Source organism: Chelmon rostratus, chromosome 12 (assembly GCF_017976325.1).
Source record: "Chelmon rostratus isolate fCheRos1 chromosome 12, fCheRos1.pri, whole genome shotgun sequence".
NCBI classification, from domain to species: Eukaryota; Metazoa; Chordata; class Actinopteri; order Chaetodontiformes; family Chaetodontidae; genus Chelmon; species Chelmon rostratus.
The window spans coordinates 7,420,348-7,447,574 of NC_055669.1; the positions used below are offsets into that span (position 1 = coordinate 7,420,348).

At 41.5% G+C, this 27,227-nt stretch overlaps 4 protein-coding genes across 6 annotated transcripts; 3 read left to right on the forward strand and 1 right to left on the reverse strand.

The window, feature by feature from the left end:
- The first annotated feature begins 118 nt into the window (after positions 1-118).
- LOC121615361 (acyl-CoA-binding domain-containing protein 5A-like) lies at positions 119-7,574 on the forward strand. 2 transcript variants are annotated; one of them, XM_041949694.1, is made up of 14 exons: positions 119-199; positions 455-576; positions 927-1,050; positions 1,459-1,531; positions 2,499-2,652; positions 2,843-2,878; positions 3,267-3,476; positions 4,038-4,250; positions 4,961-5,055; positions 5,622-5,808; positions 5,986-6,194; positions 6,367-6,417; positions 6,543-6,658; positions 6,773-7,574. In XM_041949694.1, exons 2-14 carry the CDS (start codon positions 471-473, stop codon positions 6,783-6,785), a joined length of 1,587 nt encoding a protein of 528 aa, XP_041805628.1. In that variant the 5' UTR covers positions 119-199; positions 455-470; the 3' UTR covers positions 6,786-7,574. The 2 variants fall into 2 exon arrangements, with proteins under 2 accessions (XP_041805628.1, XP_041805627.1); XM_041949693.1 differs by lacking the exons at positions 2,843-2,878; positions 3,267-3,476 and having other exon boundaries at positions 2,499-2,649.
- A 392-nt stretch (positions 7,575-7,966) lies between these two features.
- Positions 7,967-16,969, forward strand: yme1l1b (YME1-like 1b). 2 transcript variants are annotated; one of them, XM_041949691.1, is made up of 18 exons: positions 7,967-8,138; positions 8,747-8,881; positions 9,050-9,227; positions 9,612-9,704; positions 9,995-10,104; positions 10,786-10,936; positions 11,026-11,109; positions 11,458-11,631; positions 11,722-11,874; positions 12,055-12,187; positions 13,158-13,220; positions 13,405-13,517; positions 13,740-13,895; positions 14,138-14,289; positions 14,410-14,536; positions 14,672-14,745; positions 14,871-14,957; positions 15,045-16,969. In XM_041949691.1, the coding sequence occupies exons 1-18, from the start codon at positions 8,112-8,114 to the stop codon at positions 15,186-15,188; spliced, it is 2,154 nt and encodes a 717-aa protein (XP_041805625.1). In that variant the 5' UTR covers positions 7,967-8,111; the 3' UTR covers positions 15,189-16,969. The 2 variants fall into 2 exon arrangements, with proteins under 2 accessions (XP_041805625.1, XP_041805626.1); XM_041949692.1 differs by having other exon boundaries at positions 11,479-11,631.
- A 573-nt stretch (positions 16,970-17,542) lies between these two features.
- On the reverse strand, positions 17,543-20,659 carry LOC121614836 (patched domain-containing protein 3). The gene is made up of 4 exons (XM_041948923.1): positions 19,940-20,659; positions 19,733-19,854; positions 19,511-19,656; positions 17,543-19,068 (listed from the first exon to the last, which is right to left on the reverse strand). Exons 1-4 carry the CDS (start codon positions 20,657-20,659, stop codon positions 17,543-17,545), a joined length of 2,514 nt encoding a protein of 837 aa, XP_041804857.1.
- Positions 20,660-21,742: 1,083 nt separating this feature from the next.
- LOC121614956 (ras-related protein Rab-18-B) lies at positions 21,743-26,375 on the forward strand. Its single transcript, XM_041949060.1, has 7 exons — positions 21,743-21,927; positions 22,334-22,389; positions 22,510-22,571; positions 23,194-23,266; positions 23,616-23,734; positions 23,999-24,065; positions 24,797-26,375. Exons 1-7 carry the CDS (start codon positions 21,860-21,862, stop codon positions 24,967-24,969), a joined length of 618 nt encoding a protein of 205 aa, XP_041804994.1. The 5' UTR covers positions 21,743-21,859; the 3' UTR covers positions 24,970-26,375.
- The last annotated feature ends 852 nt before the right edge of the window (positions 26,376-27,227 follow it).

The following is a 27,227-nucleotide window of genomic DNA, read 5'->3' on the forward strand; positions in this document are numbered from 1 at the left end:
TGAAGGAATAAGCGCTGAGCAAGCCACCATTTGCCGCGATTTCGCTAAACAAAAACTACATTTCCCAGATATGTCTAAATAGCAAATGTTGACTGTTTGGCTCATCCTTGACCGGAGACGAGATTGGCTTTCTGCTGCATATTGCACACAGACACCGGGCTAATGAAATAACTATTGGACCGGCGATATGAACTTTATGGTGAGTTCCTAACACGTTAGCCATAGAGGCAGCATTTCTATTAAATAATATAGTCTCTTATGGCTAGACCGGCTTATTATATAGACCAAATATCTCCAAAAACCTCTTAGAATAAGAGGAAACAGTCTACACCCTTAGATAAGACAGGTGAACTAGCTGCAGTGCTGAAAAGAAAAATGTGTTTAAGTGTCCCTCGCCGAGCACTTCCTGACCTGCTCCCATATTTCCCCGACCTGTTTCATATTCTTGTTCAAGATGTGAGGACTCCTTAATGTCATCCTTGTTGGGGCTCGGCATGGCGCAGGAGGAGGACGAACACAGCCTGGAGGCGAAATTTGCTGCTGCAGTTAAAGTGATCCGGAGTTTGCCTGAAGAAGGTGATAACTCTGATTCTGCTCCACCCAGTCTCTGAATGAAAGTGGCTGGCCTTCAGTGCCCAGTCATGGGCGTTATAGCATGAAGTCTGTGTTTGCTGGTGTGCTAACACTTAAGGTGGTTGACCTACATGCAGAGCATTTAAGAGCTGCCACTCTTGGCGAGCCCTCTACTGATAAAGCTGCTGTAAGGATAAGAGCTGATTAACTGAATCAGACATTTCTCAGGCCCAACAACAACTCCTGTGGCTCACATGTATCTTGGCAGAACATTTCCTGCTTTCTTTACATTTTCAAGCTGTCCTGCACGTGTATGTGTGTTCCCTGCATAATTATTTTCCTTTATTTCTCAGGTCCTTTCCAGCCATCTGATGACATGATGCTGATGTTCTACAGTTACTACAAGCAGGCCACCCTGGGGCCCTGCAACATCCCCAGACCAACTGGCTTCTGGGACACTCGTGGCAAAGCTAAGTGGTAAGTACTTATAATATGTTGTTTTAATGCACACGCAGTTGTTGTATTCCATCAATAACTTCAGAGTTATGGCTAGTAGCAACACAGGAGACAGAAGACAGACGGTTGGTGCATTTGCATTTTTCACATAACCTGAAAAAAGACACAATCCATACTATCAGAGTCTCACTCCCTGTCCATTCAGAGCCGAGCACAAAGCCACAGTCACTTAACATGCCTGCCATTGTTCCAAATCCATGACATATTTTAGTAATACTCAGATATTACTGCACAGTGCTGCAGGTAAATCCAGTGGCTAATCCTGCAGTAATACAGAATAGATTAAGTTTGGTGAGATGACTGTGCAGTTATTCAGTGTTCACCTTCTTCTCAGTGCTCAAGTGTTGAACTGAGACTGTGTGTTGCCAGGGATGCATGGAGCTCTTTGGGAAATATGACAAAGGAGGAAGCCATGAAGAATTACATTGAGGACATCCAGCTGGTAAGTCCTTTCAAGCAAAACTGAGGCTTAATAGCAGCATACAGAATAATAAACAGTTAATAAACTGGGAACACACAACTCTTTGTATGAAAGTTTTGGCATGTGTGCCTTCCACATACAGTATATTTATGCATATTTATAAGACATTGCATATTTATTTTGAATACAAATTGTCCAATAGCCTAATGACGTCTGTCTGAGCGGAAAGACAAGTTATTTGGATATGATGCTGTAGTGATGGTGCTGCTGGTCAATCAGTCCGCCACTTTGGCACAGACTGAAATATCTCAACAACTATTGGATGGAAATTTTGTACAGACATCCATCGCCACCAGAGGAAGAAGCGTACTGATTTTGGTGATCCTCTGACTTTCCCTCTAAAATCATCACGAGCCTATGATTTGCAATAACTTTTCATTTAACAGAAATTCAGTTTGTCCTTCACTTTGGTTCATTTCCAAATATCTACAAAAGTAAAGACATCCCCATCAGCGTCAGTAGTCTGTTTTTACTGCTAATTAGTGAATGTCAGCATTGTCATCGGGAGCATGCTGATGTTAGCATGCATGCAGCTGTGCCTAAGTACAGTACAGCCTCACAGAGCTGCCAGCATGGCTTTAGACTCAGCCTTGGTGATGAAAAATGACTCACAATCACGCATAACCGGGAAATTTGTTGAGCAGTGACAGAACCTTTTAACGGCTCTTAACAGACTGCTTTTGCAAACGTTATTATTCATTTTCACCTCATTGCGCCTACTGGCATTCAGTTCCTCCAGGTACCAGCTGTTTTTAATCAGCTTTAATTAACTGGTCCAACAGATGAATCAGTCAGCTATTGCTGCATATAATTCTATCTAATTAACTTGTTTTCTGGTGATTTGTTGACAGTCTACCCCAGCTATTTCTATAAGAACACGTGCTTTACTCTGACACTCTGAAACTTTAATATTTGTGTGTGCTGTCAGATTTTGGAGACCATACCAATCTCAGATGAAGTGGCTGACCTGGTGCAGCAGCTAGGCAACTTCTACACAGAGGTAGACAGAGAAGGAGAAGAAGCTGAAGAAAATGAGGTGGACAGGAGACCCTTCACCAGGCCCTTTGCACAACATACAGGTAGCCTAATATACATGATCAACAGTGCCATAATAACTCTACACTGGACATCGCATCAAAGGAAAACAGAATACAACCTTTGAAGGGCACCACTGCTCAAGTGGGATGTAATACTGCTGTTCTTAATTAGTCACACAGATTTTTTTTTTTTTTTCAAATACTGAGCTTGTCTTACTTGTGTTTTTGTCATTAGAGCTGGTCAAACCATTTCAGAAACCAACAATGGAAGGCAAGTCTTTGGTGTGTGTAGTAGCTGTAGAGTTGATGGATTGGTCCCACAGTGTATAAACTTATTTCAACCTAATTAAGCTGCTTTCATTGCTGTTTCATTTGAGCGAAAAGGCAGATGAGTGTCTATTGTCCTTGGCTTACACTGCAGAACTGTAAGATATTAGACTGTTCGACATGTCTCGTGTATTCTGTCATGTATGTGCTGTAGTTAGTGTGTTGGTTGTTGGCGTACGTAGTCATTTGCACTTTGTGGTTGGATGTAGTATGTAGAAGCTGTGAACGACAAAATGTTCTATCAACCCACTATGTCTTTGCTTTGTGTAGATTTAGGCTGTGCGACATTCACTTTGATAAAGAGTTAATCAAGAGTGTTTCCCTCACTTCAGGCTATGGGGATCTGTGGGATGATATACAGAACCTGCAGGAGAATGACAAAGACAGCTGTGATCATGGCAAAAGTGACAGTAGCACAGAGGGAAGCAAAGAAAATAGTGAAATTGAGAAAAAAGAGGAAAGTAGTGATTGGAAAAGTGAGGAAGAGGAGAATGGGTATGAAGAAGACAATACAGAGGATGAAGACCAGGAGAACGGAAAAGGTACCATCTGTAGTTGTAGCTGTGAGCTGTTGTGTGCTGTGAAGTTTGCTGTGTTGTACTCGCCATTGAACCAAATGTGTATCAATCCGCAGCTGAAAATAGTACCCGAGAAATGTACAGTTCACTCCTGTGTGAGTAACATTTGTCAAAAACTACAGTGCCCAGGTGTTTTAGGAAGGTGCGCAGCCTTTTTTAATAAGTACCTGTATATTTGTGTATTTCTACTGTTTTCTTTAGTTGGTCATAAACCCGCAGAGTATGCATACATTTATTTTTAAGAATCAAATTTTCATCACAATATGACACAACTTGGTCAATTTCAAGGGTGAAAGATGTACATAGTTTCCATTTATAATAATTGCATGACATTGTCCCTCTGAATATATTTTTATAAATGAGAGCAGTATTTCAAGGAGATAAAGAAAAAAGCAATTTGCACCAAGTACATCCAGGCTGAGATACGGCTAGACAAAGGGCACATAACAAAGAAATGTACTTCTTTGTAATGCTTGGTCTCTGTCTCTCTCTCTCTCTCTCTCTCTCTCTCTCTCTCTCTCGGAGGTTGGAGTCCTGACTCGAGGCTGCTGACAGTGGAGGACAAGAGGTGGAGGTCTGACACCAGGGGGTCCAGCAGCAGCATCGAGGCCAGCATGTCCTTCACCAACGGGACACACAGCTCCCTCAACAGCGAGCTGGAGGAGGAGGAACTGGCCTGTTCCATAGAGCCGAGTGTGCAGTGTAACTCCTATATGCACTTTAACGGACACCTAAATGGTAAGACGACACATTCATGCAAAAGGTGAATATATCATTGTGTAACTCGGCATACAAAATATGACAAGACTTACATAAAACAGTTCATGATTATGACGAACTAACTAGCGACTATGAGCTGAGATACACTATAAGAATAAAATAAGGTGAAACATGAATAATCCCTGTGGGAAAATTATATTGGTGTAGCAGCAAAAATAATATCACTTTAAAAAAGAACAAGTGCAAAAAGAAAAAGAAAAAACTCTGAACAACATCCAAAATATATAAAGGTGTGAACATGTGACACATATTACTATAAGTCATGTGGAGGTAAAGCATACAGCTGTCTCTTACAAATGCTAACAACGGTCCCTATAGCCCTCCAAAGTCTGCAGCTACTGCTGAACATATAGAGTTTAATACTAACATATAGTATTATCACCTTTAAGGTCATATTTCAAACTTGTTTTGGCAACATTTGTCTTTTTACGCATCTAGCAGATAAGATCAGCTTTCATTCTGAGTCATGTTTGTAGCCAACTGGTGAATTTAAGTTCACAGTTCCCTCTCATTTTAGCTCTGTTTTTGCTCTCCACCAACTAACAAAATATTGTTAAAAATATGACAAACTAAATGTATATTATGTAGATGTGCAGTGGAGAATGATACAATTCACCATATTGTCCATATTCATTGTTGCTGCCGTGTTGTGTTTTTGCATCGCTCAGATCGTAGTGATGCTGTTCCTGAAAAGAACCATCGATCCACAGACTCAGATAATGAGGAATTCTGTGACTCAATGGAGCACCTGGCCATGGAAGAGGTATGCTGTCCCTCCTCCAAAGTTTAAACCACTGTCTGTTCACTGAATATGAAGCTAGAGCCATGAGACAGTTAGCTTAGCTTACAATAACGGCTGGAAACAGGAAAAGAGCTGACCTACATCTGCAGCACCTCCAAGCCTCACTATACAACAAAACTCCAAGAAATCATTGCACCTGGACCGATGTAGTCCAGCACATAAACCCCTGTGAAAACCACAACATCATTTATACTCTTCAGTTTTAGTACTTAAAATAAAAATAGTTAGTTTAGTTCATTAGTTTTAGAGCTTTAGAGGTGCTAGTAGGTGTATTTATGAACTACGGACAAAGCCAGGCTAGTTTTTTACCCTGCTCCCAGCTAACCCTCTCTTGGCTGTTGCTTCGTATTTAATAGACAGATATGAAATTGGTTTAACTATTCCTTTCAGCATGTTAGAAAAGTCATAAAGAAAGTAATTTATGTGAGTCTTTGTTAGAAATTCAAAGAGTTACAAAGTCAAATTTAACATGTTCTGACCTAATTATGGCAAATCACACTATTGTTGACTCTTCTTTTCTTACCAAGGGGCAGTCCACATCAAAAATCCTGTCACCTGAATCGGGGGCTGCTTCGGTGAGGCAAAAGGATCTTTGGTTTGAGAGCAACACTTCCTTGAATGGAGGAGAGGATCAAGCACTAATTAGAGATTCCTTCCAGAAAGAAGGGATTAGCACAAGCCAACATAACAGCTCCTTGTCAAGAAGAAGCAGAGGTGAGACTGCAGTAGTCGACTTGTATTTATTCTGACACTAATTTACTGTGCCTTTCTCCTAAGATGTGCACTTAGTTTACTTTCCTAACCATCTAAAGGCATCAGATACACTAAAGCACAATTATCACAAAGGTTGTATTGTAGCATGAAGATGTCACTTTCTGACGCCCATTTCAGGTTCTCAGTCGCCAAGGGCAACCTGCAGCTCTCAGCGGTGTGCCAGCGTGGATGCTGCCTGCTGTTCTGTGTCACAGAGCAGGCATCCTGTCAATGCCGCCAGAGGAAATGTCAATGAGCAAATAGCTACAGCTCTGCTGAGGTTGCAACATGACATGGCCACTGTGTTGCACAGGCTGCACGCTCTGGAGGCGCTTACATTGTCACAGGTGAAAGACCAGAGGTGTTAGCCACTTTACGTTGCCTACAGTGATCGAGACATTGTTAAAAATCAAATGTGAAAAAGCACGTACTTATTTTCCTGTAGGTGCATGCTTACCTCATGGCAATTACTCACATATTTATTGACCGATTTTTTTATTTTCTCATTCAATTTTTCAGTCAAGATCATCTTCGCCAAGGCAGGAGGACACCCTACCTGTAGCACAAAAGGTTCTAATAAAAATCTTTTTTTAAATTGAAAATTGATTTGTTTTTATCAGTAGGCAGTTTTTTGACCAAGTCATATCCAGTCAATAAACAAACAGTCAGTTTAATGCAAGTCTCTGTTTTCATAGTTCCTGAGACCGTCCTGGTGGCCTTTTGACTTGTGTCCACTCACAGTGGCGTTGACTGCACTCTGGCCTCTGATTGCCCATTGGCTTGTTCAGGTTTACCTAGAACGGAAGAGAAGGTGAGTAAAAATACAGATTAAAAATATCCTGGTCTATTGTTGCTAGTTCATATTGTTTGCTTTAGAGGCCAACGACAGACTCCTAAAACCCTGTGACATCTTTTCTCTTCACAGGAAAATCCCCTGAATCATCTGACAACCGTCGGCATCAATCAGACATGAACATGGGTTAGAATTGTTGCACTTTTGTTGCTTTGTGGCTTTTTCAAGCCACAACCACAGCCTGCGTGTACGGTGGCACCAGTATGGAAAGGCTACCTGAGTTACATGAATGGTCAGAAAGCTGTTTAAAGGGAGAGTCTGCAATATAGTGTAGCATTATGACGTCATGGATATTTTAGGTGTTTCAGTGAGAGAAGATTTATACATTATGACACATTTTCTTCGTTACCGTTAGCTTAGCATTAGCTGGTGATCCTATTTATGACACGTTTCACAGATAACCAGGAATTCGATATACACATAACTCACATAAATGAGTCAACTTTGACTTGAAAAAAAAATCACAATCACACAGTAGCTGTGGATCATGTGCAATGAGTTTTTCCCCATTGTCATTGCAGTTTTATTTGTTGTGCATTTCATTGTTTATTTACGTGTATTCTCATGTTTTTGTCAGACACAATGTTTTTCTCATAACTAAGGACATCAGCCTTTTATATTTATTGTACCGAATATAGACATATTTTAGAGGCATTTTTTCTCGACCAACATGGTAACAAATACAGTTATTTATGTGTAAAATTGTATATTTATTGTATGGCTTCAGTGCATTAGTATCAAAGATCGCACTTTTTAAAAAGTGACATTTAAAGTAAAGACATTCCATATATTTATTCTTGTGTCTTGTCGGCTGTGCAGTGAAAATGAAGAGTACTCGGTTTAAGCAAGGGTGTCATGTTTCATAATGCACTTATACAACATATAAGTGCATGAAGCAGATTTTGACATGCAATAAACACTTTCTTGGGACTAACACATTTATTATGGTGAATCTTTTTTTTTTTTGATGAGCAAAATCAAGATTAACAACTAAAATCAATGACTGCTTAAAGGGGAATGTTGAAATGTTGAAATGATTAAAAATAATAATACACCTAGTGACAATATCGCATTTTATACTACCACAAATGATCATATTGATGTAATGATAACTAATGATTAATAATATTATTTATATGTACAATTTTACATTGTCTGAAGGTGGATAAACAGAAGTTGAGTCAGAACAGGGAAAGGAGAACTCATTTCGACAGGGATACAAAATTTGTCACAACGCGGCAGAGGTCACATCCGGTTTATGTTAGCTGTCAGACTACCGCTGGAGTTCGCAGTTTCAATTGCTATGCCTGCTACTGAGAGATAAAGTGAGAGGAATACGGACCTAAACCTCACAGGAACAGCGGTATAACGTGTGTATGTTAACGACAGAGTTGTACCAGTGAGAAGTAAAATGTTTTCTTTGACCGCCCAGCCACAGGTAAGACAGCAAGAAGCGTTAGGCCAAGCTAACATTAGCACTGTTGTTTTGGTTCTGACCCCGTTCAGTTGAGCCTGCTAGCAAGAAAAGTTAACCTTAGCTTGTTCTCTTAGCTAGGCGAACTTTCCCAATGGTTTGATGATTTGAAAGAGACATTACATTGCATTAACGTCAGTGGACATTGTGTGAATATTGTTATCTTTGCATTTACCCGTAATGAGAGTGAAAGCGAGACCGTGTGGGCCGTTGAGAGAAGTTTCAGCTAGCTGTTGGTCTCTTGAGCGTTCAGTGTGTCCTTAGCTGCCAGATGGGAAACTGCGTCAGTGAGCGACATGTTTGATCACTGATTTGTATATTCTAATAAATCAGCAGTTTAATCAACTTTCTACCTTTAATTGTGAATCATCTGTACGTGGCTACTGTTTTATTTAGAACCAGCTAGATTATACATTTGATGGAGATCATGTTGACTTTGTAACACCAGCTAGCTGATGTACTAGCTGCACAAACTGCCTTCGGACTACCTAAGAAGTAGGTACCGTGTACGATAGTGGTACTTATTTAACGTGCCATTCACTCACTGTTTATTTGATCACATGCGATCACAGGTGACTGTACCTCTTAGCCACCTCATCAATGTCCTCCACTCTATGAAGACCTCAGTGGGAAGCAGCAGCAGTGCCACCTGCACCTCAAGAAAACACAAGGAGCATGCCTCAGACTCAGATCTCCACTGCACAGAGGTATACACTAGTGGGACATATTCTGCAGTTGCTGCATCTACTCAGAGGCAATGTGATGCTGCACTTAGTTGTTTTCGTTCTCCTGAGTACAGATCCATTTGTTTAACTAAACCTTATTCCAGAATATCTTTATGAGGTATCAAATCTGTGTAATATTTGTGTGTGCAGCCCATGTGGAACCTGCGTGAGCTTGGCTTATCAGACCTGGGAGCACAACAGCTGAATGAAGTGGTGAACCGTGTATTGCCACGCTTGAGTCCACAGGAGGTGTCGCTTTCACTGAGCGGACAGACAGCGTGGAGGACCTCACATCTTTCCACACACTCCTTTTTCTGCAATAAGCATGGTGAGATTATGCCTCTCTGTTATCAAGTGCTTCCCATACTGTGCCTTGGACTGCTTAAATAGACATGCCTGTGGCTGGCACTCCTGCCATGCTATCAGTGGCTTCTGCATCTCTAACATTGCTAAAAGGTTATTGGAACCTCAGAATGTGTTAGACTCCTCATCATCACTCACTAATGAATACAACATGGCAGGACTTCACAATCTGCAAGGGATTTTAAACCTGGTCTTTGACTTGACTGTGTGGAGTTTCATCATTTTTTTCCCTCTGATCAGCTTAGCTACAAACTAGGTGACCGTCTTATCAAGCAAGTAGGGCCTCTGCTACCAGTTTGTCCTGAAGGTATCTCAGATTTAACAGTTATACCTTGTCCTCTGTTCCCAGGCTTCTCATATGGTGCAATGCCCATGCCCATTATTTCCAGGCAGCACCCTTCACCTCTTCAGACTGTCAGTGCAGATCTACAATACTGGCCAGGTAACTATGGATTATAAGCATTTATAAGTGGTGAAATAGTGTATTACTGACCCAAAGCTTCCTATTCAGTATTCAATAAATGGCTAGAGTTGGTTTGTATTTGGAAACAAGACAGATTAACATTACAGAATTGTCAATATTAACTATGTTTTTTTTTCTTTTTTGCATATATATTTTGATTTTACCTGTAACAGTGTACATATTTACAATGTTTATGCTAATCTCATACAGGTATATACTGTGCAAAGATTAATCTGGTTAAACACCATATGCTTTCTGTATATTTCAAGTGTGGGTCCAGAGCAGAGGCTTTAAAACGTTAAGGAGCAAAACCAGACGACTGCAGTCAGCCCCTGAGCGCCCCCTGGAATCTGAAGGGTTCACACCATCTTTTATGAGGGTAAGTACTTATAGATGTTTACATGCTTTAACAAATCTTACAGCATGCTCTGGATATGCAAACTATGTTTATTACCTGAAACATACCATTAATATGCTTCAAGTAATAAGCATGTAAAAGATATAGTCTGCATTTTTTGCCAGTAAGTGTAGCCTTACCATCAGCAAACATTTTCATCTGACTGGGGTTTTGCATTTTTTGGAGGAAAATGTAAGACCTGGTGAGATTTCAAAATATTCAGCTCTTGAGTAGAAAATCCACCACATCACTGCAGTTTTTTTCTGCTGTCTAGTCAAATAAAGACCAACATGGGCCTGCCATTTATTGGATCTTCTGCACACAAGAAAAATGAATGAAATGTTGCCATGTTGTTCTGCAAAGCATGTGTCACCAGCAGGCCTGTAGTTTTCTTTTTTAGGTTGGTAATATTGTCAGTCACACAACTGCGTTAACTAAGAAATTGACAGTAGCTGTCTTTTCTAGTGCCTGATAACACAAAAAGTGCCTCCAGCTACTCTGCCCATGCAGCAATATAACAATAGAGGCAGGGCAGGTGTACCTCAAGTTTTCAGGCCTACAAAGCGTGTCCGGTGTAATCACCTCAGGAGTAAAGGTCTGCTAAAAGCGAAGTAGTCCTCTGGCTGTGTGCAAACTGCTGAGCAATCTTACCTTGTACTGTAGGGTTTCCTCACACGTGACAAGGGGATTGAAGTTGAAAGTCTAGACAGCCTGTTGAAGAACAAGAACATACCTGATGGACAGCAGGATTCTTTCAAGAGGGGCTTCGCTGAGGGTTTCCTGAAAGCTCAAGCCTTGACACAACGCACACAAGGCAAGTTTTCATACAAACACACTCTAATTGAATATATTATCAAGCATTAAATGGGACTAATGCATAGTTTTTCTTCTCCGACTGTTCAGACTCTCTCAGGAGGACTCGTCTCATCCTGCTGGTGCTGCTTCTTGTTGGGCTGTATGGTATCTCCAAGACCCCCTTCATATCGGGTAAAGGCTCCTTTTCTCCTCTGATGCTGCCTTTAAATTTCTCGGCATGCATGAAACACCTCACATTCAATATAATGTGAATTTAATGTGTTAAAATCTTTGTGTTAATAGTATAGCTCAGCATTTGTTTTGCTAAACTAAGCTTTGAACATGTGTTAACCCGTCAAAGAAAACTAAGCTATATAGAGCAGACACAACAAATTCTAACCTGCAGTACTGAATCACTAATCTATGCAATTAGATGTAGTTACTGAATAATTTTCAATAACAGGCACTGTGTGTGTGCATGAGTTCATTAACCGTGCCATGCAGTGTGATTTCGAACTTTAATCTAACCATTTTGGATAGTGCGGTTCCGAACCACATCAGGCCTGGACTCAGCAGTGGACCCTGTCCAAATGAAAAACGTGACATTTGAGCATGTCAAAGGGGTAGAAGAAGCTAAGAATGAGCTGCAGGAAGTGGTGGAGTTCCTGAAAAACCCACAGAAGTTCACAGCCTTGGGAGGAAAGCTGCCAAAAGGTAGGTGTAACTTTCACAATGCATTTTGAGCTGCAGGAAAAGCTTCTGGATTTTCATCTCCTCCTCCTCCTCCTCACCACTCTTTATTAGGTGTTCTACTGGTTGGCCCTCCAGGAACTGGAAAGACTCTCCTGGCAAGAGCGGTGGCAGGAGAGGCAGATGTGCCATTCTACTACGCCTCCGGGTCTGAGTTTGACGAGATGTTTGTCGGAGTGGGAGCCAGCCGCATCAGGAACCTTTTTAGTGGGATTTTTTTCATTATTATTTTAATATTAAAATTGACGTTTCCCTTTCCCTTCTTTAGAAGCCACTTGAGCGTGTTAAGTTGAATTCTCTCAATACAGTAGCTGCATGATTGTGGCAATTGTGTTCATACTGTGGTACTACTTTAACTTTTATATTTGTCTTGCTCCTTTTTTCTAGGGGAGGCGAAAGCCAATGCTCCATGTGTGATCTTCATTGATGAACTGGACAGTGTTGGTGGGAAAAGGATTGAGTCTCCTATGCACCCTTACTCCAGACAGACTATCAACCAGCTGCTTGCTGAGATGGATGGGTAATCTCTAAAATGATCTGTTGCATTTTTACATTTTGAGGGATGCAGAGTGAGGAATTGTTTTAATTCAGATTAAAGTAACTTCATCATGTTCTCATGGACAAATTCTTCTGTGATGATTTTTATCATTTTATACTGCAATGGCGATGTACTCTCTATTTTTATGTAGTAAACTTAAAGATATATAATCAAGAAACCATCTTTAGATCAAATGACCATATTGGAATGTAATTTTTAAATAATCTAGTAAATAAAATGAATAACCCTGCTCCCCAAAAAATTGGGAATCTGTTTAAAACGGAAATAAAGACAGAATGTAATCATTGCTAACAAAACTTGTTTACTGACAAGGGTTTTACAAAGTGTTCCTGAGCCCATGTAGTAACATCCTTTATACAATCATGTGTTCACAAAGTGAACCATCCCTGCTTTGAAATGACTGATCCTTTCCAGGATGCTCCTTTCATACCCAATCACGATACTATCACCTGTTACCAATCAACCTGTTTACCTGTGGAATGATCCAAACAGGTGTTTTTAGATCGTTCCACAACTTTCAGTCTTTTGTTGTTCTTGTCCCAACTTGTTTGAAACATGCTGCTGCATCAAATTCAGAATAAGCAGATATTTACAAAACTCATTGTCTTTGTACTGTTTTCAATTGAGTACATGTCAAAAAGGATTAGCACATTAGCACATTCTGTTTTATCTATGTTTAACGCAGCGTCCCAACATTTTTGGAATCTGGGCTGTATGACCAATCAGGGCTCATTACATTAATGCAAAACTCCTGTAGATCTAATCAAACCTTCAGATAGTCCCGCTCACGCGTTTGCATTGTGGCCTGCATTTGATACAACTACAGAAAGTGAAGAACAGTCTCTAATCACAAGTACAGCGTTGGCCAACACAAGAGTAAAGGAAGTACTGCACTGGTGGCTCAAAATATGAATTTCTGTTTATTTTGTAGGTTTAAACCAAATGAAGGTGTTATCATCATTGGAGCAACCAACTTCCCAGAGGCTTTGGATAAGTATGTTTACCTCTGTGTATCTTGCTATAGCCTTTGCAGAAGTCAGAGCTTGCAATACACATTTATATTTACTGTAACCATTAACTGCATCTCTGTTTTTGATACAGTGACACAGAGCTGTATGCTGACACAGTAACAGTATGCAGTAATAGTATGTTACTGACCAACCGACCTTCTCTTTTAGTGCCCTGATCCGCCCAGGGCGTTTTGACATGCAGGTGACTGTCCCCAAACCAGACGTGAAGGGACGCACAGAGATCCTCAACTGGTATTTAAAGAAGATTAAAGTGGATCCAGGTGTGAGATCAGCTTCTGCTCATACTGAATTTGGCCACAATATTTTTTTCTCCAATGTATTATTTTTGTATTTGTAACCTCTGTGAGACAGAACCCACAGTTGTGTGTGTGCCTTGGTTTGATGGTCCTGACCCACTGAACACACTAGCGCAGCACAGAGCAGGGGTATTTCTTTAAGATCATATCTTGACTGACTGTTGATGCTATGTTGTATCTCTGCAGCTATTGAGGCCAATATTATTGCCCGGGGGACTGTGGGCTTCTCTGGCGCTGACCTGGAAAATCTGGTCAACCAGGCTGCCCTGAAGGCAGCAGTTGATGGCAAAGACATGGTCACCATGAAGGAGCTGGAGTTTGCGAAAGACAAAATCCTCATGGGTTAGTAATTAGGAAGCTTTCTTAGATGGCAAAGAAAGACCACTTCATTATTTCCCTGAAATTGTTACAGTATACTTAATCTTTCTTCTAATCCCTATCCTGGTTGTATGGTTTTATAGCATGGCTAAAGCTGAATTACTCTGACTAGGATCACTCTCATCATCTCGTCTTTTTTGTCTCTTTCAGTCCTCCTCTTTTCTAGTGAAAGCATTTAATTCAGCCCCATTTCTTTTTTCGTCAAGGCCCTGAGAGAAGGAGTGCGGAAATAGACAAGAAGAACAAGCTCATCACAGCGTATCATGAATCAGGCCATGCGATTGTAGCGTACTACACCAAAGATGCCATGCCGATCAACAAGGCTACCATCATGCCCAGAGGCCCCAGCCTGGGACATGTAAGGAACCCTAGACCTTGTAAACTAAGCTTTGACACCAGGTCTGGTAAAGACTTCCAACATTGTACATCCTCTCACCCCCTTAATTTTTCATTCCTCCTCTCCATCTCCTCTTCTCAGGTGTCCATGCTGCCGGAGAACGATCGCTGGAGTGAGACTCGCTCTCAGCTACTGGCCCAGATGGACGTCAGTATGGGCGGCCGTGTAGCAGAGGAGATCATATTTGGTCATGAGTATATCACAACCGGTAAGAAAGAGTTCCTAAAAGTAAAAAAAGTGGTAGAATGTTGAAAAAGCCAGATTCTCTTACACGAGGAAAGGTGGCTGGCAGGCTGGAATTTTGTAAAGGCAGGATATGTGTTTGTGGTTTCTTCTCCTTCAGGTGCATCGAGTGACTTTGATAGTGCCACAAAGATCGCTAAGATGATGGTGACCAGATTTGGAATGTGTGAAAAGGTAGGTTTACTTGATGTGGGTTTAAAAAGGGAAGGACTTTCTTAGTATTTGTACTACACATGCATCGCAGTCTACAGTTTTACGCACATTTATGTGTTATCTATGTTTCCCATCCTGTCTCCCAGTTAGGTGTGATGACCTATATTGACATGACATCCCAGAGCCCGGAGACCCAAGCAGCTGTGGAGCATGAAGTCAGGGTGTTACTGAAGGTCTGTGTGATCTTTTTTAAGGACAGATGAACAAAAACACCTCTTGTAAAACCTTTCCCTCACCCTCTTTTGTCTTGCTGTCTTCAGGAGTCCTATGAGCGTGCCAAAGCCCTGCTGAAGTCTCATGCCAAAGAGCACAAAAACCTGGCAGACGCTCTGCTCATGTACGAGACGCTGGATGCCAAAGAGATCCAGCTGGTTCTGGAGGGCAAGACCCTGGAGACCAGATGAAACCAGCGAGGACAGCAGCAATCACGGGGTAGCAACGTGGGAAGGGGTCAGATTTTAAGAGCTCAGGGTTCATGGAGGGACGGATGGACTCAGTTCACGAGCAGCGAATCAGAGGAGTAAGAAGCCAAGGCCTGTGTTCACAAAGTCTCTTGACAAGTGCTCATGTGAGACTGTGTCATACGTTCATGCTGTCACCCTTGTGTAATGTCATCAATATTCCCAGATGAGTAGTTCTGTCATATGAACCTAAAACAGGGATTTCCACAGTTTAGGGGTTCATTGTATGTTACAAAGGTTAAAGGGTTAAAATGTAAAGGATGTTGCTCAGGTCACTTTACCAGTTGGTGGGAGGAAATAATAGATGAATGTACATGAAAACAGCATCTGGGTTCGACTCATTTTATAATGTGTCAAATTTGGTCAAATTCTGCCTCGCCTGGTCTGTAGATTCATATTCTGTCAATGGGAAATGCTGAGCAGCAGTAACCTTTAACCCAAAGAACTACTGTGGAATCATGGCAACCAGACTGTAACTAAATTTCAACCTATCTATTGTCAGTTGTCTTCCAGTGTTTGTGTTCATGTCCGTTATTGATCTAGAATACCTTCAAGGTCAGGCTATACTCTTTCGCTCGTGCATTTCTCAATTTGCCACCTACAACATCTCAATGGGGTGCTGAGTCTTTGTGTGTGGGATAAATATACCCCTTATGTCCCTGTCACTGACTTTGAAAGGTGGCCTTTTGGGAAATGTACTGTAAGTGTGACTTTTTCCTTTGAAATAGGAAGTGTATAAAGTTAAACGTCTCAGCACTTTGAGTAAGTGTACAAGTGTACAAAATGCACTTGTGCACTCTTCATGTAATTTATTTCATTTATGCTGCGTGTACAGATGGATCAAAAACTGCTGCTCAGCCTCATAAAGCATGCAACAAATACAAGCTGTGTTAATGTAGTGATAGAGCATTGGAATTTTTAGGATTTTAAAGATGCAATGTGGGCCTAATTGAAATAGTCTGAGTTCAGCTCTCAGCAAAATATGAGTTTTTCTTAGAATTGCAAATGAGCCGATTAAAGACTCTTAATCATTAGATTATTCAAACACACGACAAGGCCAGTTCTGCCAGTTATTATCCATTGCTGTCTCCTTTGTGCTTCTTCAGAGCAGAGATTTCTGACATCGAGTGCTATACCTCTCTGTTTCATCATGTTTTGCACAGTGCAGTGAGAGAAAGATGCCAAAGTTCAGTGTTGCAGGCGCTGCTCTGTGCATGAAGGAAGTTGATATGTAACAAGTCTAACTGTAAATTGAAACCCTTGATTCTAAATATGACATTTCTTCAACACAAAATGTGGGGAGAAACTTGCAGTTGGGCCACTGTTGTATGTTGAATGTCTCAATTTCCAGGTGAATAGTTACAGCAGCAAGAGTGTGTGACATCCATGTTAAAGCCTTTAGGAACACTGGTTTCATTGAAGCCATAGCTCTTGTCAAGATTACCACCAGCATATGTTATACTTCACAGTGTTACCTTTTCTCAGCAGTTGTTTTGTTTTGCTTCAATTTGACACGCTGTCCCTTCTGTTTATTGGCCTTTTATTCATGTTTAGCTGTATATATGATTGGGAATGGGAACATTGTATATAGATGTATAGTAATGCTTTTATGCTGTGAACACATTGAATGGCTCTCTGCTGTTGACTGATACAATCTCTCAACAATGTGATGGCAATGGTTAATGAATGTTTGTGCAGCTGAAATAAATAAAAACATGCCCAAATAGAAATATTGATGTTTGAGTGACCTCAAGATTCATTTTTACAACATATGTTTGTTTCGAATTAGACAAAATGCACAAAGTTTACATCCAAACAGAATAGAGTCAGAATCACTTTCTCTATTTTTTAGTATAACGCTGACATACACCAAAAATTACAAAAGAAGTATTAAGGTTGAACTGAAATTAAGTCCTTGCTGTGTATTTTCACTTTATTGATTAGTTGTTTAAATCTGTAATTACCAAAACAAGGAACTTGTTTTATTTACATTTTGGCCACGATAACACCTTCTACATTAGAACTGATGTGAATCATCATATGGTGTGCTAATGCTACAAATACCCGTTGGTATTCAAGTCAAGTAAGTCTGGACATTTAATGCTAGTTAAATTTGCTTTTTTTAAGCTTAGAGAGCAATGATCCTCAATTATGCTATCATATGAGGGGCAATACTTCGGGTCAACACTGGAAACTTTCCACAAATATGTCCAAAAGTCGTTTTGAAAAATGGAAAATAATACACAATAGCTACAGTTTCATTTCAGAATATGTTTCTTTACACAAAAATTCAAATTTCAGTTAGTCCAGAGTTTCACACAGGCCCCGGACAGTGTCAGAAACACAGGAACAAACACTAAGCCATGCAGCAGCCCAAATGTCATCACAAGAAACACAATCTTGAAGAATGTCCTGAAGATGTAACTCCCAGACATGGACAGCACCACCACTCCTAAAATAGTGGACAATGCTCCTTGCAGTATCGGGTGGCCCAAGTGGGCCAAGGCATCGATGGCTTTCTCATTAGCATCGCTCTTGTGGCTGGAGACAAAAGAGTAAGAAATGTGTGCTGCGAAATCCACAGAAAAACCGATGCACATGACCAGGTTGATCATGGAAATGGAGTCCAGGTTTACGCCCCACAGCGCCATGAAGCCTGTCACACCGACAATGACCGAACAAATCGCAAAAGCCACCCATACGGAGCAAAGAGGATCGGGTATGAGGATGAGTGAGACCACTAGCATCACAATCACGGCCACCAGGATGGTTTGAACCGTGTTGTCTATGATGACAGTGTACTGATCAAAGTAGATGAAAGCAGGGTGGTACACCAGGAGCTCGACCGGACAGCCCTCCGCCGTTTCCCTGAGTCCGGTCATCATGTCCGTCATTGTGGTTTTGCTGAGTGTCTGAATGAAAAAACGAGAGGCCTGAATCTCATCGTCTGCAGTCAAGTTGATGTCTTGTTTGAACGCAGAGTTGAGTTCTAAGAAATGGGACAGATGTGTTTGGAAAGCCTCTTGGGAACTTATATTGAGACTGGTTTCATTTGCATACTGTTCAAAGGAAAGAAACCAAGCAAACGTGCTATTGACAAAGTCCAAACCTTCAAAATTTGAAATGCATGAACGCAGATGCTTCTTTTCATCCTCATCCCAGTAAAGAACGGGCTGCTTCACGGCTACCATCACGTTACAGCTATATTCAGAGAAGTGCTGTCTCTGACTGTTGTAGTAATTGATGATGTAGGAATCATCCAAAGCCAGGTTCTTGATATCGAGTCCCTCTTTTAAGATAAAGCAACCATAGGCACTAACAGCCAGGTAGCCTGCATAAATGACAAAAACACATGCTTTCACTAATTTGTGGGTCAGAAATGGGCCATAAAACCGCCCAAAAAAGTGACTCATTGGCTCAGTTTCTTCCTTTTCAGTGATTTGATTGTAGCTCCCACCAACGCAGCAGATACTGAAGGCCTTGGAGTTTGTGGATGGTCTGTCCTCGGGGATTTTGGAACACGTGAACCAGTGCTTGTTCTCTGCTTCCCTCTGTCCATTCAAAGCCATGCACGCGCCCAGGAAAGTGATGGTGTACAAATAGCAGAAGCAAACAGAAATCCCAGCATACAGACAGAAGGACTGGACTGAGCCAAAGGGCGAGTTGTAGCCCAGGAAGAGAGCCAGAGCATCTGTCAGGGTGGTGATGGAGATGGAGACGGCAGCATCCTTGTAGGTGTCAGCCAGGCGATCAGGGACGCTGTCCAGGACACGGGTCCTCTGCCAGCAAGAGATCATGATGAACATATCATCCAGTCCAATACCTTTAAATTAAAAGTCAGAGGAGAAAGAGGTTTTTGGCAAATGTGTGCAAGGCTGTGTGTGTGTGTGTGTGTGTGTGTGTGTGTGTGTGCTCTTTAGCCACAAATGATGTTTGCTGACCACTTTCAAATGCAGGCTGTGCTGTCTGAGTGTATTGCTACTTCTGTTCCAGGCAGCCATTGGTTTCCATTCATTTCTGTGCACTACAGCAATCAGTTAGCAGACTCTGGAACTTGAGGTGTGTGATCCCTCACTGTGCACCTTATGTCTGCATTACTTTTGGTACTTATTTTTGACATGAGGTGAAGTGTAAGTACATTATCAAAGATCATCAACAATTTGTCTTAATGCAATTTCATTTAGTCTAAAACTAAACTTTGAGTACTTTCTGGCTTTCAGCCCTGGGCAGTAGGACCTCGTGGGCCCGGGCACAGCAGAACCCACCTAATATCATGAAAGGACACGAGGCAGCTGTCATGACGAAAGGTTGATCCAGCAACAGCAGCACGCCAAAACCGCTCAGGACTGCTAGACCTGTGGAGAGCACCCCGCAGGACGCCACCCACACCTTCGTCCTCACGTTATCCAACCTAACAGAAAATCAGAGATCAAAAACAGCCATACACCCAGAATTCATCGCATAACACGTTCAGCAGATTTACCAACCTCCAGCATGATGTGATGGAAAATGTGACGGCTATGGCATAGGCGATGGAGAACAAATAGATGACGGAAGCTGGGGATTTTTGAAATTCCCACTGCATTGACCTGGAGGTGGAGTATGACACCTAGAGAGATTGTTGATGAGTTTAGCAGAAGCCACTTAATGAATGTAAAGGTGATCAGTTAAACGCCGGTTCAAGTTCTGCTTACCTGAATGGAAGCTGAGGATTTGTTTGAGACCAAACGGATGAAGCTTTCCAACCAGAGGTCAGTTTTTGTTGTGTTGTCCTCCCGTAAGTAGTAATGGAGCTGTATGGCTTTAGCGCTTTCAACAAGCGAGCTCTCCTTTTGCAGCTTCACACTCCCCAGATTTAAATATGAAGCAAAGCTCCTAGAATCACAGTAATGCCACGGAAATGTCAAATTGACTGAGTCTATATTGCTGGCATTGTATTCAATGATATCTAAAATGTCATTAGAGGCGCAGGACCCCATCGCCTCGGCACAAACATCTGCATATTCAAATGAGCGGTTGTCAAACTGCACTGTCATACTCCTAACTTTAAAGTCCAAGTCGAGGACGTCCTGAAGCGACTCCTCAGTCAGAATGTTTCTGTCACTTGCAGCTATGAGAGTTGCATAATTTCCATCTGTGCTCAGTCTTAAACGTGAAAACATGGAATCGTTTCCTGGAAACGTTTCTTGGATGCGCTTCCTCTCCATCTTGGCTCGCCCATCGACAGGTGTGAACTGCTCTTCGATATTGTTTGACATCGTGTCCTCGAGAAGATAAAACCCGCTCCCCAGGCTTGTTGAGAGAATAAGGGGGCCAATCAAGAACCACCAGGGATGAGATCCAATAAAATGACCCATCATCTCAAAACAGATGCGAAGGGGTCCCTCTATGCAATCTGTGCGGAATCTGGCCATTCTGGTTGGTATTTAGAACAAAAAACCTACTTGGGGGAATATAAAAGCGCGGCTCCTTTTCTCAGACTTTTCAAACAAATGTTAGAGAGGAGTGTGAGCATTCACAGCCAGCTGTATTTATTGTGCTGCAGACTCTTTTCTGCTCCTTCATGAGATGAGATTTGCATAATAACAGGGTCGGCCCTCTCTGCAAGGAACAGAAGCAGTTGAGGTTTGAAGAAAGGCGCAGTCAAAGAGCCTATTGAAGAGCAGTAGGTGTACTATGGCTCACTGGTTCCATGTCAATACTTACTGTCACTGGTTCACAATTGCTTAACCCTCAGGTGATTCCTTCTCATGGCTGAGGTAACATTAAAACGTTGGGTCCTTGAGGATCGATGAAAGGAAGCAAAGGCACAGAACAAGTGGGTCTTTATTTAGACCATTCAAAGGTTTTCACTCCGTCCATTGACAATAACACTCTGTTGTTGATTTCTCCTCTTCTGTTTCAGGGAAAACTGGCCAACACTAGCAGAAGAATCAGAATCAGATGTCAGTTTATTGCAAAGTAGGTTTTCACAAACAAGGAATTTGCCTTGTTTTTTTGGTGCATAGTGGTCGTAATACGCATAGTAAGAGGAAAAAAACAAGAGATGGGCCATAGATGCACCGTGTATAAAACAAAGAAGATGGAATTTGAAACATATTGACAAAATAATCTGCATGAAGAACATGTGCAACTAATTATATAGCTACAGTATGTTAAAAAATATATATAAAAACACGAAAACAAAGACACATGAAAAATCAATATGTCACTCTGAAAAGTTGTGTATATTTTTTTCATTTTGCGTATTATTTTTAGTACATTTTCCATACAATTTGACTCAAGTTTGTTCAATTTTATTTAAACAAAATTTTATTCAGTGATATTGATGTTCGCACAGTACCTTCAGATACAAACTGAGTCTATGCGAAAACAACAACAACACTTATTTTATTTTATTTTATTTTATTTTATTTTCAACCTCACGAGCCCAGATATGTACTTCATATATCGATGCCGTGAACGTCCCTGACGTCACGCGTTGCGGGCTGGGCGGAAGTTGCGTGAACAGCAGGCTGTCACCGGAGCTGCTAGCCGCCTGCTGCCCTGAAAACAAGTGGAAATTATCGAGAAAAGCTTCGCTAAGTAGAAATCAAACCAGCTCCTACAAGAATATGGACGAGGACGTGCTGACGACCCTGAAGCTGTTGATAATTGGCGAAAGTGGCGTCGGGAAGTCCAGGTTTGTCCCTGCGTGTAGCTTATTAGCTAGCCTGTTCTGAATGTTGACATTCTTCTTGTTATGTAAGTTTATTACCCGCTGCTCAGCAGCTGTTGCTACAGTTAGCTGGTAGTGTTGTTGTCCTTTTCTACCAGTTTAGACCAAATACTTTACTGTTGACAAGTTGACTGTTCCGTGACAAATAACGTCTACTTCCGCAGGCTGCTGTAAAACCTTTTAACCTACTGGTATTTTGTTAGCTGATTAGAGATAACAGCCTCGGACTGTTGTCAACACTAACACTGTACAGTTGTTGTGATGATCCTGTAACTGAGGGGACGGCTGATAGAGCTTTTAGTCAACTCACAAAGGCCCATTGTACTGTGTGCCCTGCTTATTTCCATGTTATCTGTATTTTCCCTCACAGCCTCCTCCTCAGGTTCACAGATGATACCTTCGATCCAGAGCAGTCAGCGACGATAGGTCTGACTCACTCATACACAGACATACATATACACAGACTTATGGAAACGACTACTATTTAAAACAGATCGTTTAAAGCCCTTTCTCTTTCCTCTCTTTCTCTCTCTCATGACTAATCAGGTGTGGATTTCAAAGTAAAGACACTCGCAATAGATGGGAACAGAGCAAAGCTCGCCATATGGGTAAGACTGAGGTCACTAAGCCATTGTCTACAGATTATTTGTCATGTCAGTAAAAACATCATGAACTACATGGCTTCTCCACAAGATGGCGACATTGCACAGCCAGAGTCACAGAAAGAAACTGGAAACCAGATAAAGCTTCCTTTCACAAGGCATTAAGTGGCCTAGTCCCAATGACCAATGAAAACACACCATACACGGGGAGGCCATAACCTACGCCCTAAACACAGAACTCCCACAGACTTTATTATTTGTCTTCTTAACAAAAATGTGTTTTTGCAGGAGGATGCCAGGGCTCAGAATACTTAATGAGGAAGAGTACAATACTTTGTGACTGAGGGCAGGTGCAAGGCTCATGTTGCATGTTGACTGAATGTCCTTATTTTTAAATAGATTAATTGTTTGTTGTTCTGTCAAACTGGATAGAAGTGGATCAATAAGATCATTTATATAAAATACGTGGTGGTAATAGCAGGTCCTGAGGCCCTGCAGTCTTATCTGGAACACATGTCAAAGTCAGAGCCTGTAAGTCGGAATGCTGGGACTTGGTGAGCGGACCTGCTTGTCTTAAAGGTTTGGAGGCCTTTGCTGCCGTTGATCTTGAGTGTTTTTGCTTTTGCAGGACACAGCTGGACAGGAAAGGTTTCGCACTCTGACGCCGAGCTACTACCGTGGTGCGCAGGGAGTCATACTTGGTAAACAGTGACACATAACACGTTCAATACCCGCCTTAGAGGCAAATTTCTCTTTCCAGTGAAATAATTGGCAGCTCTCTGCCTGTCATCGCACTTTATTTACGCAGCATGCTTCCAGGGTCACACACATACTGTTTCCAACTTCATGCTTATTGCTTGTAATTTTACAAAAACATTGAAGTGAATCATACTGTGGGAGTCAATACAAGTCACTTTCAGCATCAGCTGCATGTTCCTACTAAAATCAACAGCCATCAGATATTTGCAATTTTAAATTTAGGAAGACGTTATTGAACTTCTATAAAATATTCCCTTTCACTCTTTTTCTCTGTTTGCATGCTTTTGACAGTCTATGATGTCACAAAGCGTGACACTTTTACGAAGCTTGAAAACTGGCTGAATGAGTTGGAAACCTACACAACGCGCAACGACATCGTAAAAATGCTTGTTGGGAACAAAATTGATAAGGTGAGTCTGTAGCTTGTGTCAGTTTGACACGCACAGTGCAAGATCATGGATTTTTGGTCCTTTATGAGCAAGATATGCAGTATAAAGACAGAATAATGGCTTTAATGTATACAATGGCTTTATCCGTGCTGCTCGCATTATCAATTTAAAAACATGAAAATCACACAACACCAGAAATAAGTGTCTTATAAATATGCTCATCAGCCATGGGTGACACATTTTTATTGTGCATGATGCTTAAACACTTGTCTGTCTGGTTTTCAGGACGACCATGAAGTGGACAGAAACGAGGGGCTGAAATTTGCTCGGAAACACTCGATGCTGTTTATTGGTAAGCGTCCACGCTAGAGTAAAATCAGATGTAGTCAGATGTCAGACATGGTCATTGAAAGTAATAGAGCCATAAAATGGAACTTAGAGCCATTAAAACATACCATACTGTCCTCAAAAGTCAGAACTGTAATTGCATAGTTGGAACCAGTCAAGACATCACTCAGTAAGTCATGCATTGACATTGGGTTTGTTGCATTGTTTACACTGCTCTGACATTTTGGAGTCTGCGCCGTAAGATCTGCGCTGAAAGACGCGGCCGCTCCAGCAGAACTGCATTATGATTAAAATCTAGCGGGCTTTCATTTATCGGATCCATGTCTACACGTGTTCCCGATTCTCATCTCCAATCTGCCCCTCTCTGGGAAATTAGGTTAACGTTTCTGTGGAGTTTCCATTTTAGAACGGCTAAATTAAGGGGTTTCGAAAAGGGCTGGGCTAGAAGAAGTCGTGGATCTAATCCGCTGTGAGGATGTCTTCATCCTACTGGATGTCTGCTGCTTCTTAAATGAAGTCATTTCATACTTCATATGTCATGTTTGTCAACATGTGGATATTTTGAAAGCTATATCATTAGTTTAGCTGTCTTATAAAAAGACAGATGTTTTGCTCTGTTCTGTATTTAAAAGCTGATGTAGAGTTTTTTCTTCTCTTTTTTTGTGCTGTACTAGGTTTTTTTTTAATCTCATAAATCTTGGTAACGCTCTCTCCTTTGTGCTTTCCTCTGTACAGAGGCCAGTGCAAAGACCAAAGATGGCGTCCAGTGTGCCTTTGAGGAGCTTGTGGAGAAGATCCTCCAGACTCCAGGGCTCTGGGAGAGTGAAAACCAGGGTCAGAAGCTCCAACTGAGGGAGCATGAGCAGGGCGGCGGCAGGGCATGTGGAGGATACTGCTCCATACCCTGAAACTGGGACAGAACCAAAAAGCACCAACCTGATGGGAACGACTACGGACCAGAGACAGAGAGGAATAGAGAGGGAGGAGGAGAGGTGGAGCTGGATGAGTGCTTTAAAAGTTTGTTGTTGGAGTAGTTCTGTTGGTCTAAAGGACTTTGCTGTTTGCACACTTCCTTTTTCAACCGTCATCTCTCACATGTCACTACTTTCTGTTTAAAACATGAATGAAAGGATCATGCAAAAATAGCCTGTTGTCTAAGGCAGTTTTAATGGACAAGACCATGCCAAGTGTACGTCATACGAGTGCGTCTGGTCTGAATTTATCTTATCGGCAACAGTGATTTCGCTGTACATTAAGGCATCAGGTTAATAGTGTAGTGCCTATAACATGAACCAATTTGTAGGTTAGAGAACAGAGCTTGTCAAATGTGACTCTAAATGATTCGTTTTAATCAGCACAGAAGTCTCATCAGTTCCTCTCTTCCAGGAAAAGTTTATTTCCCTGCTTATGGTCTGTGAGCTGCGAATGTCGACTTCTGCGTAGCTGCAAAGTTAACGTCCGAAAATGTTCCGCAACACGTATGTTTGCAGGCTTTATTTCATACGTGACACATCACTTGGATTGAGAGCAGTGGTGGGAGAGACTTGTTGTGCTGAGCGTGTGTTGGCCTCCATTTACCGTCTGTCATTATGCACCAGAACACTGTGAATGCCGAGTAAGACATTTCACAATGGACCCCAGTTACTGACATCACTTCATTTTTGCTGTTAATCTGATGATTATTCGTTTTAGGGTGATGTCAATCAAATTCTATGTACGTATGTATAGAGGCTCTCAAATGAACTGATTTCCTGTATGTCTTCTTTTTTCATGGAGGAATCCAAGACGTGTCTTTTAGGTTTTTCTGCAACCAGCCCTCTTTTTCTTTGCATGTCTGATCTGGACCGTAACTTCCACAGCTACAAGTCTAAGGTTTACAGTATTAAGAGCTCTTGCTCTTTTACTAAGTTGAGTTCATTTTATTTGCCTGTCTTCTCTGGCAAAATGTCATTTAGTCTCAGTTTGACCCTGTAAGCTTGTTTTTTTTTTTCAGTTCCTGTGTGTTGTGGTCTATATATAATATCCCAATGACTTTTTGAAGGCATTTCTCACAGATCATTGTATGAGAGCATTCCTAAGACCTTTAATGTAATGTTGCTATTTGTTTGGATTCCTCTTTTCTTATTTAGCATCTTGTTGACCTTTCCTCCCCTCTATCCCTGTACTTTTTCCTGCTTTTGCTGTGCACCTAGAATCATATTCAGCAATATGTTAACTTAATATCTGCCTTAACATTGAATGGCATTTGCTTGGGCTGCGGTCCAGTAATGTTTGTATTATTTCAAACTGAAATAAATGACAACCTCAAGATGTCGCCACATTGCCTAATTATTGTTTAATTGCCATTTGAGAAGAGCGTTTTAATTTCCATGTTGTGTAGAAGCCCGCCTAATCAAAAGCAGGTTTACAGTGGAAACAGGAATGAGGTGCTCTTTCCACCATACTTTGTTGATGACTAGCCTGTCGCACATGCAAGACAAGCACGTACGAGCACAAAATGTCAAAAAGCAGAGCGAAACCGGGACGCGAGTGGAAAAACCCTGTTAATCATGTTTTGTGAAATGGTCCCAGAAGACGGAGTGTGATTACAAGCTTATGTTTGGTGTCAGGATGTCCCCAGACGGAGCAGGACGCTCCCCACAAGCCTCCTCGGTGGCAGGGTACCAGACGTTCCCCCGAGGCTTATCATGTTCTCTGTATTTCCAATAACATAATGCTTTTGGCAGTTGATGCCATATTGAGGTCAGGAAACTCCTGAGATCTCATTTGGCGCTCGTGTTGTGATTTAACACCGAAAACAGATGACAGCTGCGCGTCTCAGCTATCATGAAAATGTTTGAAAATACAAAAAAACAGGATTTTGCCCCTCAGACAGACATCAGATTGTATTTGTGAGCAACTTGCCTCATTATTTCATTAGAATACGTTCACAATTTCATCAAAAACTCTTCCAATAAGCTGAACCTGTGTTAGCTGGCAGTGAGAACGAGCTACGAACACAACACTGCCATCACTTATTATGGTGATAAGGGAACTTGTTAGCTAGCAGTAGCTGATATACACGTATAGCCGACGTAGAGCAACGTTAGCGTTCATTTGGCGTCGTGTTCATGGTGACCTGACGAATGAAAGCGCCACATTCACTCAACTTTTAGCTCCTGTTTTT